At 36.2% G+C, this 20,644-nt stretch overlaps 1 protein-coding gene across 2 annotated transcripts; it reads right to left on the bottom strand.

The window, feature by feature from the left end:
- Positions 1 to 1,864: 1,864 nt before the first annotated feature.
- Positions 1,865 to 20,592, bottom strand: ccdc120b (coiled-coil domain containing 120b). 2 transcript variants are annotated; one of them, XM_084100048.1, is made up of 11 exons: positions 20,422 to 20,592; positions 8,843 to 8,957; positions 8,651 to 8,752; positions 8,134 to 8,264; positions 7,654 to 7,761; positions 7,493 to 7,580; positions 6,734 to 6,790; positions 6,472 to 6,628; positions 6,276 to 6,377; positions 3,142 to 4,155; positions 1,865 to 2,170 (listed from the first exon to the last, which is right to left on the bottom strand). In XM_084100048.1, the coding sequence occupies exons 3-11, from the start codon at positions 8,697 to 8,699 to the stop codon at positions 2,071 to 2,073; spliced, it is 1,806 nt and encodes a 601-aa protein (XP_083956174.1). In that variant the 5' UTR covers positions 8,700 to 8,752; positions 8,843 to 8,957; positions 20,422 to 20,592; the 3' UTR covers positions 1,865 to 2,070. The 2 variants fall into 2 exon arrangements, with proteins under 2 accessions (XP_083956174.1, XP_083956173.1); XM_084100047.1 differs by having other exon boundaries at positions 7,460 to 7,580.
- Between the last annotated feature and the right edge of the window lie 52 nt (positions 20,593 to 20,644).

A 20,644-nucleotide genomic window follows, 5' to 3' on the forward strand; every position in this document is an offset into this window, starting at 1 on the left:
TACACGTGAATTCTTCAAGTCTAATTAACAAAGTATTAAATAAACCATCATCATTTGAAACTTAAACCATCATATGACCTATGTTCTGCAGTTTTAGCGCTAATACATAGGCTTAACATTAGTCTACAGTCTTGTTTTTAACTAGTGGACACCAAATTGTTCTGATTTCAAGGGTAATAATCGGTAATGACAGAATTACTATTTCAGGAACAATCTAAAGAAGAAAAACTAAACCACCAACTCAGGAACTGTAACAAAAGGACTTAAAAACAAGTCGCCAAACTAGTTAGTAAACAGATTGATGACATACTGACTGGTTTAGACAATTATACGGTATTTTGCTTCCAAAAAGTGCAAACATAAGACCAGCTTATGCCACTTCTCAACATGAAAACTACAGTAAATGCTCAGCTATATTTGTTGAATACTGTAGAATATCAATTGAAGGGGTTGCCAAGTTGGATGCGACTAATCATGAAAGTATAAAATATATGCAAACAATTTTCTTTCTCAAAATTGTTGAAACAAAAAAGCAATTAAATTTTTTTTTTTATTAAATATTATATTATAATAAACGTTAATATATTTCTGACTCTGCAAATGATTTCATAGGGATGCATCATTTCATTTTGAAATCTTATCATGCAAGTTTTAAGATTTTACAGGCCTCAAAACTGCCATTTCAGTTCAAGATCACAATATTTTAGGTCAACGGTCCTTTTCAAGTTCTTTGAAATTGTGGAATCGATGACTGTGGACTAAATGGTATAAATCCCTGTATTAGAGCTTTAAAGTTCATTTTAGGGACCAGGCATATGCTTGTTTGCATGTCTAGAACTTCAGAGAATATAAGCCCTCCAGGAGAAAAAGCTCATCACTTCAAGGTCCTCTATATGAAATGTTTTTATCATACTCTTCATAGCTACATATAGATATTTAGATATATAGATATAAACAAACAAGTATGCAACACATTCACTGCTGTTATAGTACATTAAAATGCATGAGTTCATTAAACTTACAGTAGTCTTGTATATAATTAAATGACTGTTAACCTGAAACATATTAGTTACAAAATAGTAATTAAGAATACATATATCTTATAATCTATTTTATTCTCTGAAAATATATAAATATATCTCAGGATGAAGTGGAGATGATTAACTTTACATTTTGAAAACAAATTATAGATACATTACAATAACATCCCATTAATACACACACAGAGTATGGAGAAAAATAAAGAAAATGTATCTAGCAACGCTAGATCTATGACAGCCAACACACTGATCTACTATTTCAGTTCTGTGTCGTTTAAAGACGCCTCCTGATTTGCTGAACAATGTAAGGGATGAATCAATAGGGATGAATGCAGTACAATAATTGTACTTTTAAATAATGGCGTAATTTATATAATATTGTGGCAAGCGGAGCGGGGTCGAGAGCCGTGGGAACGGAGCGAGTGCTAATGAGCGTCACCTGCGCGTCACACAGGTCTCCAGTCCCGCGGAGGAGCTCCGGAAGGATAAAAGGAGGAGTGACGACAGTGCAAGACGAGAGAGGACCAGGCCTGGCCTTTTATGTTGGTATTTATTACGTTTATATGTGGCAGTCATCCATGAGGAGCTGCTGCTTTACTTTCGTTTTCTTATTTCTTTATTTTATGATTAAAACTTTGCGTTGAACGTTCGCCGGTTCCCGCCTCCTCCTTCCCTGAACGTGAACTTTGTTACAAATATATATAATTTATATAATAATAAATAATTATTATAATATATATATATATATATATATATATATATATATATATATATATATATATATATATATATATATATATATAAATAATGTTCAATATCTCCAACCAAATGCTATTTTGTTCTGCTGTCATTTTTTCTTGGTGTTACAGCATTTATGCTACAAACTAAGGGTGAATTATATCAGCTTTTCTTAAGGAGTACTAGTACTTGAGCACAGTTTCAGACCGGTGCATCCCTATAAGAAGGTGACATTTTGCATTGGATTTTGCAACATGTTGCATTAGAGGCCCTAGGGTGTGTTGGCTGCCAGTCAGACTAGTGTTCCAGGTGAAGGGGGCTCAGAGCCGGACTCTTTTTGAGTGCTCCCCTCTGAGGGGAAAGGTTCTGGGTAGAGAGAGAGCTCCACGGACCTGCCATGATGAAGAGAGAAGATCAAACTGAAAATGGCAGCATCAGAAAATATCTAACTAGTTAACTTACAGCTAAACTATTCAATCAATAATAATAATAATATTTTAATAATATAATTTAATATAATAATAATATAATACATTTTTTCTTTACAATTGTGATATATATACATATATATAGTAGTCAGCAAGGATCCATTAAATTATTACAAAGTGACAGTAAAAACTTTTCCATTGTTACAAAAGATTTTTATTTCAAAGAAATGCTGTTCTTTTCTATTCATCAAACAATTTAGTTTCAACAGATATTAAGCAGCTCAACTGTTTGTTTGTTTTACATTGATAATAATAAGAAATGTTTCTTGAGCACCAAATCAGCATATTAGAATGATTTCTGAAGGATCATGTGACACTAAAGACTGAAGTAATGGCTGCTGAACAGCGTTGCCTTAAAAATAAATTTAAGGTAAAATATATTAAAATAGAAAACCATTATTTTAAATTGTTATAATAGTTTATAATATTACTGTTGTTACTGTATTTTTAATCAAATAAATGCAGTCTTGGTGAGCATAAGAAACGTCTTTTAAATTTTTTTAAAAGATCTTACCCTAATTACCTACATACAGTATATTAGGGTAAGATGAAATATAATATAATATAATATAATATAATATAATATAAAAGATAAAAAGGGTTATATTTGTATGCATTTATAACACTGCTACTACTAGTACAAGTAGTAGTAGTACTACTACTACTAATAATACTAATTATTATTTCACATTTGTAGCATGGTTCCCACACCTTATGATCAATCAAAATGTTCATGACTAGCTATAAAATTGTATTTACTATAGTAATTTTCAAGACTATTCCAGTAATTTCCATGATTATTTCAAATTTTCTGATATTTTTCCAAACCCATGGGAGCCCAGCTGTGGGGTGAACGATAAATGTGAAAAACTCACCTGGCATGCAAGGGATGTCCGTGAAATGAAGCTGACTGAGGTATTTGACGGTGCACAGAGTACAGTGGGTCGGCTGGGATGGACTGTGGCTGGTGCACTAGGTGGTGGTGAGTATGTGAGTGGCGCATGGAAAGTCCGTCGTGACCTTTGGCCGTAGTGGAATAGCCTAAGGCGTTCCTCAGATACCAGTCCCGGAGTCCCTCCAGAGCCAGTGCCTTGTGCAGACTGCGGGTGGAGTCCTCAGGAGTGGGCAGAGAGAACTGAGGCGGCCTGCGTCCGAACGCTGCAGCAGTGGACAGCTCTGTGTGGTGAGGGAGCAGGTTGGGAATAGAAGAGGTTGTGGATCCAGAGGAGGGATGTGACAGATCATACGCCGAGAACAACACGGCATCCTGTGGGATGAAGGGTCCGCAGGATTTCGTTCGTGTCACTTTGACCCGACGGGGTTCAGACTCTTGACCCTGCAGTAGCATGGGGCTATAGGAAGGTGGAGCAGCAGCCAGATGTAACTGCGAATGTGAGAAACCGTTATAATGTGGAGGGGTGCCCGTTTGAGGAGTGGAGAAATCCGTCCAGATTCGTCCTGTTGACTGGTTCTGCGGAGCCTGGACGGGCCTCTTTTGCTGTTTGCCCCAAATGTAGTCTATCAAAATCTCATTGTAACCAGTGCCACTGCCACCAAGAGAGGAGCGCATTCGACCTTGGTCTTTAAAGCCCATCATCTGACTCTCTGGGCTGCCTTGATATATCTGACGGAGCTTCCCATCCGTGAGGGACTCAGAGCTCTTGTATGGTCCAGCTCGGGGTGGCATGCCGTTGCGGGGAGGGCCGGGCTCAGGGAGACTCGAGCGGTCAAGTAGCGCCTCAGAGCTGTTGCTACGGCGAGCGCGGGAGCTGTAGGGGCAGCTGCGGCGCTCAGATGAGGAGCCCTCCAAAGATGCCAGTGGGACAAACTGAGGAACATCTGGACTGCCACACCACTGCTTTAGCGCAATACCACCAGACATCTCCGGCCTAGCAGAAGGAAAAGATAAGACAGTAAGAAGTCATTAGTGGTAATAAGATTTAAAAAGAAAAACAAAAATTGGATCTAAAGCCAGTGAGAAGATGGCAGACAAAGCAAGAACAATTCTAAAATATAAAATATAAAATATTTAATTTCATACTGAAAAGGTTTAGAAGTAAAGGTTAATTTTAAATTGTTTAATTCCCTATATTTGTGTGTAATATGTTCTAAAGTTTGGGATCAGTAAAACATTTTTTAAAGAAATTAATTATTTTACTCAGCAAGGACGCATTAAATTGATCAAATGCAACAGTATGTTATAAAAGATTTCTATTTCAAATAAGTGCTGTTCTTTTGAACTTTTTATTCAAAGAAAAAAACACGCATCATGGTTTCCACAAAAATATTAAATGTTTTCAACATTGATAAGAATAAGAAATACTTCTTGAGCAACAAATCAGCTTATTAGAATGATTGATTTCTGAAGGATCATGTGACGTGACACAGAAGACTGGAGTGATGATGCTGAAAATTCAGCTTTGCATCAGAGGAATAAATTACATTTTTAATTGTAATAATGGTTCACAATAATATTGTTTTTACTGTATTTTTGTAAATGCAGCATTGGTAAGCATACGTTTTCAAGTTTCAAAAACATTAAAAAAATATGAACAACCCCTATCTTTTGAATGGTAGCGTTTGTCTATGCTTATAAGAGTATTGTATTTTTAGCTTCGCAACAAGCTAATATCAAACTATATTAGAATCATTCTTGCAGATTGTGCTATTTCTGTGTTGCTGGACATTCAAATGCCAGTTTGGGTGTTGCCTTAGAAGGCAGATGCCTATATAGGCAGTAGGCAACTCATTAGGTTTTGGAACAGAGCCAAAGTGTAGACACTACAGCATACCTGTCAACACTCCCGTTTTCCCCGCGAGTCTCCCGTATTTCACACCAATCTCCCACCCCCCTCCCGTTTTGTTATTTCTCCCGTGAAACTCCCGTTATTTGTATGGCCCAAACGTTGTTATATGAATAATCACACCAATATTTTATTCCAAGGTTGTCCAGTTGCCAGATCTTGTATGAAACCCATCCTACTCACGCAATCAACACATCATACAAATTTCATTTCTTGTAGAAATGGGAAAACACTCAGTGGTAAGTAAATACTTAACGCAATTATGGCGTTACATTAAATGATGCGCTTTTATTCTTGCTAATGCTTTTAAACCATTCAAGCCATATCTTAGGCTACTTATTTTATAAAACTTTAAAAGCGGAAAGCACATCACTCATTCCTGGGAATACATTTGACATCGCAGCCTGACCTTGACGGAAATAAATATTTTACGCCAAAAGTAGGCTACCAGAGAAAAAGTCTCAGCTGTGCACAGATTTGTAAACCGTAGCCTACAGCTGCTTTGGTTTTTCAATCCATACCCGTTTCGCCCCGTGGCTCAAAAGGGACACAACAAAAATAGGGACACACGAGAAAGCCAAAATAGAATGCAAAATTTATTAACAAAATAGAACTATACAGAAAAAAAGAAAAAAAATACGTATAGCCTACAACGGTAACAGTGAACAAATTCATAATCCGTGCACGCTTTCGCAATCGTTGTTTTGTAAATCGGTATTTCGCAATATAGTTTGTAATATTCAGTTCCTGTGAAAAATTGTGAAATACTGTTCCAATAGGTGAAGTTACACAACAATATGCTGATTGATTACATAACAATATTTGGATGTAATATTCAGTTCCAGGGAAAATCTGTTCCAGTTAATGGAGTAGTAATATTCAGTACCAGTAAACTCCACCCGCTGGAACAGTTTCTTACAGTAACTGAATATTACACAACATCACCTGTTCAGTTTTGAAAACTGTAGCCTACTCACAGATTATACAGACTATAGAAATCTGTTTTTCTGTATATTGATTTGTTGTGTATTGTTAAGATTAATACAACTGTCTTAACTGAATTTTTCTATGATTTGGCGATGGGGTGTGTAATGTATAGATGACATGAAACCCCCCCCCCCTCCCGTATTTTGGTACCCAAATGTTGACAGGTATGCACTACAGTGTACAAATAGCAGAAGGAATGGCCAGAAAAGAGTTAGTACCTCACATGGACACTGACTGGTGCAGTGCGGGACAACAGCGGTGTGGCTGGAACACTTCTGCCCTCCACATTGGATGCACTTCTTGGCATAGAGTCACTCGGGCTGGATGAACATTCATACATTCATAAGTTTTAATTGTAGTGTAAACCTTACCCATTTCAGCTCGTGAAAACATCCCTTCCTCCCCTCCGCTCACCTCACAGAGCTTGAGGCTGAGTTGCGGCGAGTCCTCATCTCGTAGTAGATCTCCACAGGCGACAGCTTCCTACAGAGCCTACTGTCAGGACTGCCTGGGGCCAGCCGGGGGTGAGACAAGGAGCGATGCTCAGGTGCCACACTGGGAGACGAATCCTCTGTAAACCACAGTTGACAGAGTTGTGCAATATCACAGTTACAGCCTGCCAAACACAGGGTACTGAGATGTACATTCATTGTTTTATAATGTTAAGAGGCCTCACCATTGTCATGTGATGTTGAGTCTGACATTGAACTGCTTTCTGACTTTACAGTTTCCTCTGAAAATATTAAAAATGAAAATAATTCCATAAAAAGAATTGCACAAAGAACAGATTTCTTATTGTCTATTATATAAATCATGAGATAAAAACAATTGTTTACACTACTGTTTAACAGTTTAGGGTTGGAAAGATTTTTTTTCTTAGATATAGTTTTTTTTTCTTTTATCTTTTATTCACGTGATGGCATTACTCCAATCTTCAGTGTCACATGATCCTTCAGAAATCATTCTAATATGCTGATTTGGTGCTCAAGAAAATTACTATTATCAAAGTTGAAAACAGTTGTGCTGCTGTACAGCATTTATTTGAAATAGAACACTTTTGCAACACTGTAGATATCTTTACTGTCACTTTTAATTATTTTAATGCATCCTTGTGAATAAAATTTAATTCATAAAAATGTGTCTGACGCTACAAGTTTTTTAAAATATAAATGTTCTGTTGCAGTAATCTATTGGTTAAAAACATATAATCAAGTCATTTATAAATATCAAAGTCTGTCAACATTAGTCCATTGTCCTTTTCAAGCAAAACAACAGTCTTGCATAATGACTCAGTTACCACGCATTTCCTGTAGAGCCATTCCCAATGCATTTTGTACCAAATAACCAATGTTAACCAGAATATAATTTGTGCTTGTGTGTGTGTGTGTGTGTGTATTGTTACCCGTGTGACATCCCCGATGAACAGTCCTCTTACTGTGCAATGTGCTTTTATCATAATCGATGCTCCGGCGCAGGGCACCACTGAAGAGAGCCTTCATCTGCCTTCTCTGACCTGGGTCATCCTACATGGAAAACAGATATGGTTATTATTGTATTAAACTGTTCCTTTTATTAGCTTTCAGCAAACAGACTCACCTCTCCTTTTGAGGTGACATGAGGGGCCAGGCCAGCTCGGCGCTGAACAAAGGGAGGTCTTTCCCCGTCTCCTAAAGGAAAATCCTGTGGAAGCTTCCCTGTGAGCTCCTGTACAGGCATTTAAAATTGAACTTTGTTTCAATCACTTCACTAGGGGAATTTTGTGCTGTTTGTTGCCATTCGTTAGAACAGATGGTTCTAGTAAGTACGCCTAGTTCCGATTTTTTTGTACATCTACATATTAAATGCAACTTAATAACAAACTGTTCTTCACATAAATGCAAATCCTAACACCCAAACTTCAAACATCAGAGAGAGAGGGAAAAATCATGTAGATCTAGAAACTTTGTGAATCAGCTCGATGCACATTTCCTTCAATGTTGAAGTCATAATTTTGTGTTTGTTTCTTTGAGAGAATACTATTTTATAGCGACTAACTAAAAGTAAAATACTGATCCAAAATTGAATAAACCATCTCACCGCCTCCAGAAGACACACTTGCCGCAGCTCTCCAAGACGACTGTTCAAAAGGCTCTGCAGACTCTGTTTTCGCTCCTGCAGCTCTGTGATTCGCTCTGCTTGAAGCTTGCTGTCCTGACAGCCCTTGACATCTGTGAACGAGCACAATGTGCATGAGACAGAAAGCCAAAGTTGTATAAATCCATTCTAAGGGTATAACATTCTTAATTAAATATGCACTTCCCTTCATAATTTTGGAGTCAGTAATAATTGTATTCAGCAAGGATGCATTAAATGAATCAAAAGTGATAGTAAAGACATTAATAATGTTAAAAAGGGCGTATGTGTGTATTATTAAATCATACACGAATTAAAATTAATAGGTTTAAATGGTACAAATAAGCCCCCAATATCAACAAACACAAAAATATAATATATATATTTATATATATATATATATATATATATATATATATATACTGTGCATCCCTGCTTTCCATAAGGAATTCTCAACAAGGAATTATTTAAGTGGGCTTACCTGGAGTGCCTAAGCCCATGGCAGTGATCAGGTGACCTTTGACCTCCATTTAATGTATTTCAGGAAGTCTTGTGAATTTAGCTCCCAATTAACCCTCAGCTCCTATGGACAAAGAAGAATGTATATCTAATGAACGTGTCTAAATTAAGATACCAATGAGCTGAGACTGATCTGAGAAGAACCTCCTATCACCTTATAGTTTGAGTCATGTGAGGCATGTCATTCAGTGTTGAGGGCCACAATACTGCAGTATCCCAGTGGACTGTGGAGGGAGCCACAGTGCGACTTCTCGATTCACTGCTGAGCCCTTAGTGTGGAAGAAAAAAGTATAATTGTTATACACTAATAACTTCTATATGTTCCTAAGATCGATTTATTTTGACTTCTTGCTGTAACTCAGTCCTCTAAATGATGGCTTATGGGAGGTTAATGGCTTTTTCTGCCTTAAAATGCAATTTTAAGACACCAGAACACATTAACTTAGAGACAAATAGTGCTATCAAAATAAATGAAAAAAGATGGTGATCGTTTTTATACTTGAATCATTGCTGTGCCAGTAAATCATTCATTTAAAAATTACCTCTCCTCTTACTTTCTGGAAGTTATGTCATCAGAGGGTAACATGACCGAGAGTGTGAAAATGAAAGCTCATTGAGGAAACCCAGATTATCCAACAATGTTACAACAACGTTCAAATCTGGGGTTGCAGAAACTTTTTGAGTCTCACAACCAAACAGCTCAGATTCGAACGAATTATTAACTTTTAATGAAACATAATAAATGACAACAAATGTCAACAATTTCACCAATATTGTGTAGGCTATTCTAAAATTTATTTTCTAAAAATCTGAGCTCACTAATGAAAAAAAATAAAAAAATAAACTGAAATAATTCTTTAAATACTGAAAATTTATCTCCAGATTTATTTATTTTGATACATTTTGACTACAGTAGTAGCCAAAAGTGATGTCCGGAGGAGATATTCGTTTTGCGTGGGCCTACAAGTTCGATTAAGTCATCAAAATATGAGGAAAATATTTTAAAGGGGTGGTATAATGCCCTCTTTTTACAATATGTAAAATAAGTCTCTCTTGTCCCACCCAAGAGTGTGTATGTGAAGTTTTAGGTCAAACATTTTTTTACAGCATGTTTAAATTGTCCCTTTTTGAGGGTCAGTAAAAGCACGTAGTTTTGTGTGTGTCCCTTTAAATGCAAATGAGCTGCTGCTCCCGGCACAGAGGGCAGAGCTTCAAGAGCTCAAGTCAAGTCACCTTTATTTATATAGCGCTTTTTACAATACAAATTGTATCAAAGCAGCTTCACAGTGATAACATGAAAATAATACAACAAAGTTTGTTTCTAGAAGAAAATTGCATCATCGTCCACCTTAAGTAAGGCAGATCAGTAATATTGTTGAATATTAAATGTCCCCAACTAAGCAAGCCAAAAGCCAAGGCAACAGTGGCAAGGAACCAAAACTCCATCAAAGGTGACAGAATGGAGAAATAAAACCTTGGGAGAACCCAGGCTCAGTCGGGGCCAGTTCTCCTCTGGCCAACGAGCGAACAGTGTATGATTATGATCCAGGCAACATTACAGGTCAGAAGTCAGATTGGATCAGAACATTCAGAATATTTATCCAGTTCCATCTGGTTGGAAGTCAGAGTCATCACGCCGGTATGGAGATGCGGAGATGCCGGTATGTGTGTGTGTGACAAACACCCGTCGTAACTGCAGCCGTAAATGTAGAGAATTTTCTGACATGATTGTACGTAGTCTGTATGGTTAACTCACCTGCAAACACTTTTTTAGGAATTGCTAATACACCGGATATTGTTAACATCTCTCAGAATGGCAAAACAGTTACACTATCGAGGGCGTCATGTGCATTTGACTTGTTTATGGAGGACTCTTACTGCTCTAAGATTCTAAAATATCAGTCACTGATATCGACCATTGAGAACCTTGGGTACAAATGCCAGCTTATTGTGCTAGTGTTTGGTAGTCCAGGTCCAGGCTGGCGATCCGTGGACTTTGCATTGGGGGGATTTCTAAAACGGGACAAACAGTTGGCAAAGTACTGTTCAATCTCAGCAACGATAGGAAGCATGTTTATTTGGAAAAGGCGATGTTTCCTATACCCTTAGAACTGTATAATCCATAACAATATGCTAATTTGTTTTAATCTGTTGGATTATTTGATTTGTAATGTGGAATCAAATAAAGTATATAAAATATACTTAAGCAGACTTACAAATGTGCTCGACTACAACAACTCTCCTCTTCTCAACATGGACTGCGTGTTCCCAGGGGCGTTGTTTATGTAAATTTTAGGGTTAGTGATGTCACTAACCCGGGAAGAATGTTGTGTAGTCCCTACCAGCCGTTTGTTGTAGTCCTTAAAAAACTATTTATTTAAAAGCAAATATCTCCCTTTGCTTTGAACTTTGAGCATTGTAACTTTTGCAGATGTCGTTTATGCTCAAACAGCAACATTACACACTAACTAAAGTTAGAAAAGTGAAATCATAATCAACCACCCCTTTAAATATGAGGGAAGAACAAAACACTAAACTTCGTAAAGATTTTTATCTGACAAAAGTATTTGGCAAAAAAAGAGGTAAACTACAGCCACAAGTTTTATTTTACTATGCAAAAATTAACAATCAATTATTAATATTTAGTTGGTTCTCTCGTTTTTTGCATGTATTCATAATTTCTTTATATGACAGCCTGGCCAAAAATTAAGTCTGCAAAATTTGGTATGTTTCATTGCGTTGTCACAAATAAAACATTATTGACTTACAAGCACAACTACTCAATACGCTCGCAAATCTTGAACAATATTTTTTAAATATTCGAATAAAGGGTAAATATGTCAATTTTCATGTCAATGCATTTAATGACATAAAATAACTTGCATACTGACATCCACTTAAAATGTATTTGAATCCACTGTACTTTCACAAACAAGACAAAACATTTCACATGCCAAATGGCACAAAACAGTCTTTTCATGAATCACACTTAGGTTATAAAGCCTGCTGGCAAGATGGACAGAACAAGCAGAATGTGTTTTTGTTTATGAGGAAGTGGCGTGGGTCATGTGGTACGATGGATGGCTGGGAATGCACCCAACAACAAAACAAGACATAAAACTACCATGTGCAGGGTAAACAGACAACAAAGAAGAGCAAGTGCAAGTAGGGATATATGCACAAAAAAAGGTAAAATATGTATTAAAAAAAAGCTGCTCTCATACTCCACAACAGAACAACTGAACGAATAAGATTCTTCAAAACAATCTGAGCACATCTGGCAGACACATGCTAGCAGATATCGCAAACCTCGGCTCTTGTAGAGACCTGGCAGAGAGCATGATGGGAGGAGAGAGTTGAGGATAAATGCTCTGAGATCAAAACCTGACTCAGAGAGAACTATGAGAGAGATATAAACAAGGGATTTGTGGGAATTTGATGACAAAGCAATGTGCTAGGACAAAATATGTGAAAGAGATAAAGTGTGAGAGAGGGAAAAGCAAGAGAACCGGAGATACATTATTGTCTCACAAATAAAAATTAGACAAAAAAAAATACAGTACCAGTCAAAAGTTTGGAAACACTACTATTTTTAATGCTTTTGCAAGAAGTCTCTTATGCTCATCAAGCCTGCAGTTAAAAACAAAAAAAAACAAAAAAAAACAGTAATATTATGAAATATTATTACAATTTAAAATAATGGTTCTCTTTTTTAATATACTTTAAAATGTAATTTATTTTTGTGATGCAAAGCTGAATTTTCATCAGCAAGTACTCCAGTCTTTGGTGTCTTATGATCCTTCAGAAATCATTCTAATATGATAATTTGATACTCAGTTATTATCAATGATGGAAACAGTTGTGCTGTTTAATATATTTTTTTGGAATACTTTTTTCAGGATTCATTGATGAGTAAAACGTTAACAGCATTTATTCATAAAAACAGCATTTATTCAAAATAAAAACATTTCTAACAATATAAATCGTTACCATCACCTTTTATCAATTTAACGCATTCTTGTTGAATTAAAGTACTAATTTCTTTTTTAAAAAAATAGTTATTGTTCCCAAACTTTTGAACGGTAGTGTATATTGTTACAAAAGATTTCTATTCTAAATAAATACAGTTCTTTTTAACTTTTTATTCATCAAATAATCCTGAAAAAAGTATCTCAGGTTATAAAAAAATATTAAGCAGCACAACTGTTTCCAACATTGATCATAAATCAGCATATTAGAATGATTTCTGAAGGATCATAAGACACCAAAGACTGGAGTACTTGCTGATGAAAATTCAGCTTTGCATCACAAAAATAAATTACATTTTAAAGTATATTAAAAAAGATAACCATTATTTTAAATTGTAATAATATTTCATAATATTACTGTTTTTTTTTTGTTTTTTTTTGTTTTTTTAACTGCAGGCTTGATGAGCATAAGAGACTTCTTTCAAAAGCATAAAAAATAGTAGTGTTTCCAAACTTTTGACTGGTACTGTACTAAAGGAAAATACCAAAATGCAACTACAGTATCAAGCATAGGGATAGAAATCTCTGAAAAATAAAACACTGAGAATTTTTAATTCATATTTAGTGTTTGTTCCATGTTAGGCTGATCGCATTTCTGCTGTTGTATATGCATTAACAAGATTTTATATTCATGGGCCTGTGTACATCATGTAATATTAATAAAGTTTAAAGTTTCATTTTGAGGTACGTACAATTTTGGTATAGCGTAGAGTCGCCGCTTGTGTAAAACCTGGTTAAAGGGTTACATTCATCAGCCAAAAATTATACAATCTGCTCACATTGATGTCATTTCAAACCTGGAAAACATTCCCAAAAGCAGGTGTTTGGGAGAATGACAGTCTCAGACATTCACTTTCAGCAGCACAGAGGAAAAATGCAATCAAAGTGAATGGTGACTGTAAACTTCTGCCTCTTTTTGTGTTTCATGGGAGAAATAATGTTATACAGGTTTGGAACAACTTATGACAACAATTATTAATAGAAAAAAATGTCTATTTGAAATGATTGATCTGTTTCTGTTGACAACCATCAATAAAACAAAAAAGAGTGTGTGAATTGACATGTTAATGACAGCTGTGGCAGATGATACTGTATACACAGCTGTGACCCCAATGCATTTGGAGTATCTAACTTACATGACATCCAAGTGTCAAGACCTGAAATGAAGAACTCACAAAATCAACGTATATTATGAAGCGATGTGAATATAAATGGTCCGCTTTACTTGGCTAAGATTTTCATTGTATAGATTGTTATCACCTATCACCATCAACTAAACAGCAAACGCAAGTCAAACGAGAGCAAAAAATAATTCCAATTAACTAACATTTTGAAAGCAATTATTTATCACGTGACACGCTTGATCTACTGGAGAAACTTTTTGCTTTAATGTGCAGTTACAAAGGCTTACCTTGACCGAATTAAGTCGCTAAGAAGATATCCAAAAAAGGGAGAGAAAAGCAGCTGCTTATTTCGTTACATGTACGATTTAATTAACATGTTACTCTAGAAAGTTGTCTATAATGCACGACGTCAAATGTTTATCGCGTTTCTTCTTTGCAGACGTTGCAGCAACTCAGGCAATAATTTCTACGAGCCCTAAAGGCAACAAGGACGAAACCATTTCCATGCGTTGACGGGGGTTACACACTCATAAAATGGTAATAAAATATTAAAAATACACAAGTAAGTTTTATTATACATTTTAAGTTATATATAAATTGTATCTGGGTCTGTCCAGGCAATTCGGCTGTATATAAAATCGAATTAAATTCCAAATAAGCTATATAAATGCAGATTATGTCGGCAAGTTCAATGGTTTGGTCTGAAAAGCGGACAGGTGAGACTGTGGCGTCAGTAACAACCATATGGGTTCTAACTTAAACGTCGCAGACAAGAATGTATACTCTCATTGCATTACTCTGCATAACATAAAAGAAGATATTTTGAAGAACATGGGTAGCAAACATAGGTAGCAAACAATTCATGGACCTCACTGACTTCGATTAGTAGACTATGAAAAAAACTGGGGCTCAATGTTCGGTTACCGCCATTCAAGAAAGACATTTTTGGGCGAACTGTATCCCTTTAAAATAGCAAATTGCTTTAAAAGAATAAAAAAAATTAAAGATTTCATTCTTTATATATATATGATTGTATGTCCTTTTTTAAGCTTTACCTCTTTGGTCACCATGCATTCTCACTGAATTAAAAAAGTGCAATCTTCACAATTTCCTATTTTGTTTTCCACAGCTGAAATTATGTCACATAGGTTTTGAATGACATGAGGGTGAGTATATTGAATTTTCATTTTTAGGTGAACTATTCCTTTAAGTCAATAGTCATGTGGTCAAACAAACATTAAGTGTCAGCAGTGTTTACTTAGCAAATTACTGACCTCTGCATGCAGCATTCCTCTCAGCTTTCTTCTGTGCTTTGGAAGAAAAACTCTGACAATACCACAAGTAATTTATTTTGTTTTAAAACAGACTTTTTCAAGCTTTAAAACAATCAAGTATTATATTATTTGATTCAGTGCAAAGTCAGTCTGTCATGAGGTGACATTTTTATTAAAGAGTCAACCAAAGAAAATTTGGAACGTAAAATGAGTTTATGAGCTTTCGAGCACTAAAAATGACACATTGAACACTTGTTACTAGTCTCTGCAATGTTTTACACCTCCATCTGCTAACTGCATTTCTTTTTTGGCTAAACTCATGTTTTAGAGAAATGTACATGTTTTGCTGAATTTATTTATTTATTTATTATTATTTTTTACATGACCTGACATTTAATTTTAGCGTTGGATCTTCTAAGAATTGTACATTCCATGTATACGAAACATTGTAAAAATGTATATGAAATCAGCTTCTAAAATAGTTAATGTTTTTTTCATGGGATCGGTTAGAATGTCTGACAAATGCTGCAACACTATCATATAAAATGACATGAGCATGATGAAAGGAACATGCAGCCTAGAAATTTATGACACACTTTTCCTGCACACGACAGCATGGTGAATTGGAATAGCAGAGGGATCTGACGCTATTTGTGACCATGAGACCTTATTGTAGTAGAAATTGGAGGGGCTGAGATTAGCGCTTGGGGGAGAAGTGCTTTCTCAAAGCAGACAAAGGCAATTCCAAGGACTTGTCATGACCTGTCTCTCATTTGCACTGCCCTGTTTTAGCACACCAATAGGGCTCTGGCACTACAAAGAATCAGAGGATTACTGCTGGGAGATTACGCTCCTTCTCACTCTCTGTCTTTCTTTGGCCATTGCATCACTTCAGAGTTCAAAATACAACAGAGATGCAATGAAGAATGTTTCTGGGTCACAGGCAAAAGTATTTGAGCATCATCTATGAGGGTAATCATGCATTTTGTAAGTAAACAAAAATACATAATTGAGGACACATTTAATTGACATGGAGTGTAGTCTCTAAAACAATTTGATTGTAAATATGAAGTTTACATATAAAATAAGTGTACACAATAAAGGGCCCCTATGCCTTTTTGAGTATTAACTTTTATTTAGTGTGTAATATAGCTGTTTGTGAATGTAAAAGGTCTGCAAAGTTTTAAAGATCAAAGTGCACGCCAAATAAAGTTATTGTCTCCTTAAAGAAAGAATCGATTCTGAACATGCCGAAACGAGTTGTCAGCAATTCCAGTCTCAAATCCATAACATATCTAAGTAGGTTTGCAAAAAATTTGCTTAATACCAGCCTATGTTCTTCATTGGTTGACCGCAAACAACGTCTACTTAGTACTTAGCCCGCAAACACTAGCTGAGAAGCAACATGTTGTAGCAACATGCCGACATGTCGAGAAGACGCTGTTTTCTGTGCTGCGACTCCATTTTGCATGCACTTCCAAAGGATGAGGACTCACGGTGGATTTGATAGGGTAAAACCGACACCATTGTTACTGTTTGCGTATACAAGTGCTGAGGAAGCCTCGGGAGCTGAAATTCAGATATGGTAATGGCTGTTTTGTTTCAGAAATACGCTGCAAGCGGTAGACCAATCATAACAGACTGAGCCATCTGACCAATCAGAGCAGAGTAGGGGTTTAGAGAGTCTGAATCCTTTATTGATCAGAAAAGAGTTGGTGTGCAATGTATATTATAAGAAAATTAAAGTGGTTTTTGACCTTGGATGCATGTAAACCTGTTGTAGGAGACCTCCAACGCAAAATTTAAAATAGCATAATAGGGGCACTTTAAACTTAATGAGCATAAAAGGAAAAACACTGCAGGTGGAGTCTGTTTTATTCCTTAATGATTGAACTGTGTAACCCTATAGCAGTGATTTGTGAACAAAGTTGTCAAAAGTAATATCAAAGGCCATTAGTTAAGGGCAGAACTAATAAAAGATGACTGTGCTCAATATAATGAAATACGGCTCCTTCATCTGAGCAAGTGAACAGGAGTGACCCTTCCTCCTTACATCTGATTCTCAAGAACAACCAGCTGCTGTCCTGCCAACCTCTACTCTCTTTCGCTTTGATGTCTGCAGATCGGGTTACAGGGGTCAAACAACAATCACTGTGTTCAACCCATTTTAGTAGCTACAGAATCAAGAACCTTAAGCACTTTATTTGCTTAGATAGTCTGCTTATTCAGTCACCCTTCTACAAGTGATCTTCTATGAACATTAAACAAGTATATTGTATAGGTACTGTATATCCTTATTTTCATCAGTCATAAAGGAAGTGACATACAAAAAGCTTTCCTACAACATGTGTGACCTAAGGTAGTATTATGACAATGTCACTGGTCCATTATATGCAAATGTTTGTATTAGAGATCATATTTCCTCTAATTCTTATTTAACTTCATTCTTAAAGGGAAAGTTAACAACAACAAAAAAACCTGTATGACTTTTTTCTGCCCTTAGGCTTCAAAACAACGTTGGACCCCATTGACTTTCATTGTAAGGTGAAAGTTTTTACTTTCAACATCTTCTTTTGTGTTCCACAGAAGTAAGAATGTCATACAGGTTTGGAACAACATTTTTGGGTCTTTTAAAATAAGTGAAAATATCTCGTGGTGTCTAGAATATTTTTTGTCTGTCTGAACAAGTGTGAACCTCAGTGCAGCTTTAGTGAACAAGTAGGTAAAACTATTATCCTTTTAGATGAAAAACTGTTTCAATTCGGAGATGATGTGAGCAGTATTGCACTACAGAACATCAGAGCCTTACAAAACCCAACATGAAGCTAAATCTCTCGTAGAATAGTCGAATGGCGGCTTAAATTTGTGTTATTTCTGTCTGAGTAATTGCTCAACTCCTCTTTCTTGTCCACCCAAAGATGAAATTCTTCCCTCCGTGTTTTCTTTGCTACTGGATAAACAAAGACAAGACAGACAGTCTGCAACAAAGCTGACCACAGCTTGGCAACACTGTGGTAAATCCCTCTGTGAAAACATGTATACATTCACAGCCTAGCTGGGGTGGAGACAGAGTTTTGCCACCTCAGACCCTGTCCTGGGGTCAGACAGCATGGCAGCTGGACAGATAACAGAAAGCCATTTGTTTGGACACTAACACTCACACCCTGCACTGTAATTTGTGGTGATGACTCAAGACTTTAAAGGGATAGTTCACCCAAAACTTAAAACTTATGTCATCATTCTGTCATGACTTTGTCTTCTGTGGAACACGAAAAGAAGATATTTTGAAAAATGTTTTTGGCAATACATAAATGTTTTGATGTGACTGATCCCTTTCAGCATGTAGTTGCTGCCTCTATATATTGTCACTTCCATCTAACATATTTCAAAACCCTGCAAGCTGCAAGACGGGTTGAAAACATAACAAGCTTAAACGATGTTACCCTGAAATTCCCAGCATGAGTCTTTTGTGCCTGCTTGTCTACACATGGCTACAACATCAAGCCACAGTTGACTCAGTTTGAACTCTTTATTGCTGTTGCACCCTGGAGAGGGAGGAGGTCAAAAAAAAGGAGATCTGCTGAAAATACACTCTTGACAGTGCTAGATGGAGCAAGAAGTCTGTGCTTTGCAAAGCAGAGTGACTCAGAGTCTAGACACTTCAAACCACATACACCATCCTCAGCTAGCAGTGAACATAGTGGGACCTGAGAGAGGGAGCTCAACTCAAGAGCTTCAATTATAGAATCGCAGTTCATTATGTGAATCTCATTTGAATGAATGGGCAAATCTGCTGATTGTCATACAAAATAAGCATTATGATGTGGTCTGGAGGAAAGTAGCATTGTAAAACAAAACCACATTATATAATTGCCACACCTCTACAAGACTTGGCATGAGTGACTTGTCTTGTCTGCGGGTCAGTGTTGTTATGTTAAAACTAAAATGATTAAAATGTATTTTTCGGTAATTGAAATAAAGCTGAAATAAAATTAAATATAAATGTTAGATGAAAAACTTCAATGAAAATGAGAATCATTCAAATCAAATCAAAAGTAGTAAATGAATATGTATGCAGACATTATATTTATAAACTTTTATGTTAGATGCGATTGATCGCGATTAATCACTAAAAGTACTAAAATGATTCAAACTAAAACTCAAGTAAAAATAAATGTAAGTTTAAAAGAAATACTTAAAATACTAAAATGAAAAATGAAATGTATAAAAATATTAATAAATAAAATTATAATGTAAAATAAAATAAAAAACTCACTGATGCTGACATTCTTACATAAAATTTTTTTTGTGGCGGCATCACGGTACAGCGATGATATTAGTTTTTGATACTAAATTAATTCTGTAGATGCTATTGATGATATTTACATGGTAGTTTTTATACCATGGTATAGCCATGATAGATGTAAAAGAACAACAAAATAATGAAAAACGAAAGAGAATTTAATAGAGCTGCTTCCTTTGTCACTTGTGGGGGAAATTGGAAGCTCAATCACTCCTTTGGTAGATTTGTAGCCTCACGAAAATGTTTCATTTAAGATAAGACTTTCGAACGACTCGGTGTTTGTAATGAATCGATTGAATGACTCACTCAAAAAACATACAATTAATTAATAGTAGCATACTAGTACACTTCAGTTTATATCGTTATGCCATAGTAAGACTAGTATGCTATTCCGAATTCAGACTTGTGGCGATGTAACCTGCGGAAAGGGTCACTGAACAAATCTTTTTACTGTAACTGATTCAACAGATTCGAATCATTTATAATGAATCAAACAGAGACACACGCATGGATAAATAGTATCGCAATATTGATCATTGTGGCTTACCCGAAATAACACATACATTGACACATTTATGACACATTTACTGTTAATCAATCCAAGACAATAACAGGCGTGTGACTGTTTTGCAGCATTAATCCATCGCATAGCAACATGCCACGGAAAATCCCATTTAAAGCCACGCGCGACGCTTTCATCAGCAGAACTACAAGCTGGATGAATGAGACGATAAGAGAATGTTTGAACGCTGGTTTTCAATGACAAGACGTTTTAATGCAAACATTTAGCACAACACCAAAAAGGTCCTAGAAATCTGACACGACAGGAGGCAGATTTCTCCTCATGCGTCCCTGCATTTAGGGAGCCTACGTTGACTGAAATCTCAAAACCATATATAAATCAAGTGATTAATGCTTCAAATATTACTCCCATACATGCTGTCTGTTTGAGAAAAGGCGACGTTTCATAGAAGATATCGTAAGACAAGACCATGCACACGGACCTGCGATGCCAATTAATATTCTTCTGCGGCTCTCCTCAGTCACATCTTGCAGATCACATCCTCCTCTTTATGAAAAACATATGGGTCCCTGCATAACGCCACCACAATGATATTATAACATCCTTTCTCACATTTTAGTATTCATCCCAGTTATCCACAGTAAAGCGCTGTCACACCTCTGGAACGACACTGGCAAACAGGGAAGAGCAACACGCGTAGGCTA

Source organism: Abramis brama, assembly GCF_963993115.1.
Source record: "Abramis brama genome assembly, chromosome: 23".
Taxonomy (NCBI): domain Eukaryota; kingdom Metazoa; phylum Chordata; class Actinopteri; order Cypriniformes; family Leuciscidae; genus Abramis; species Abramis brama.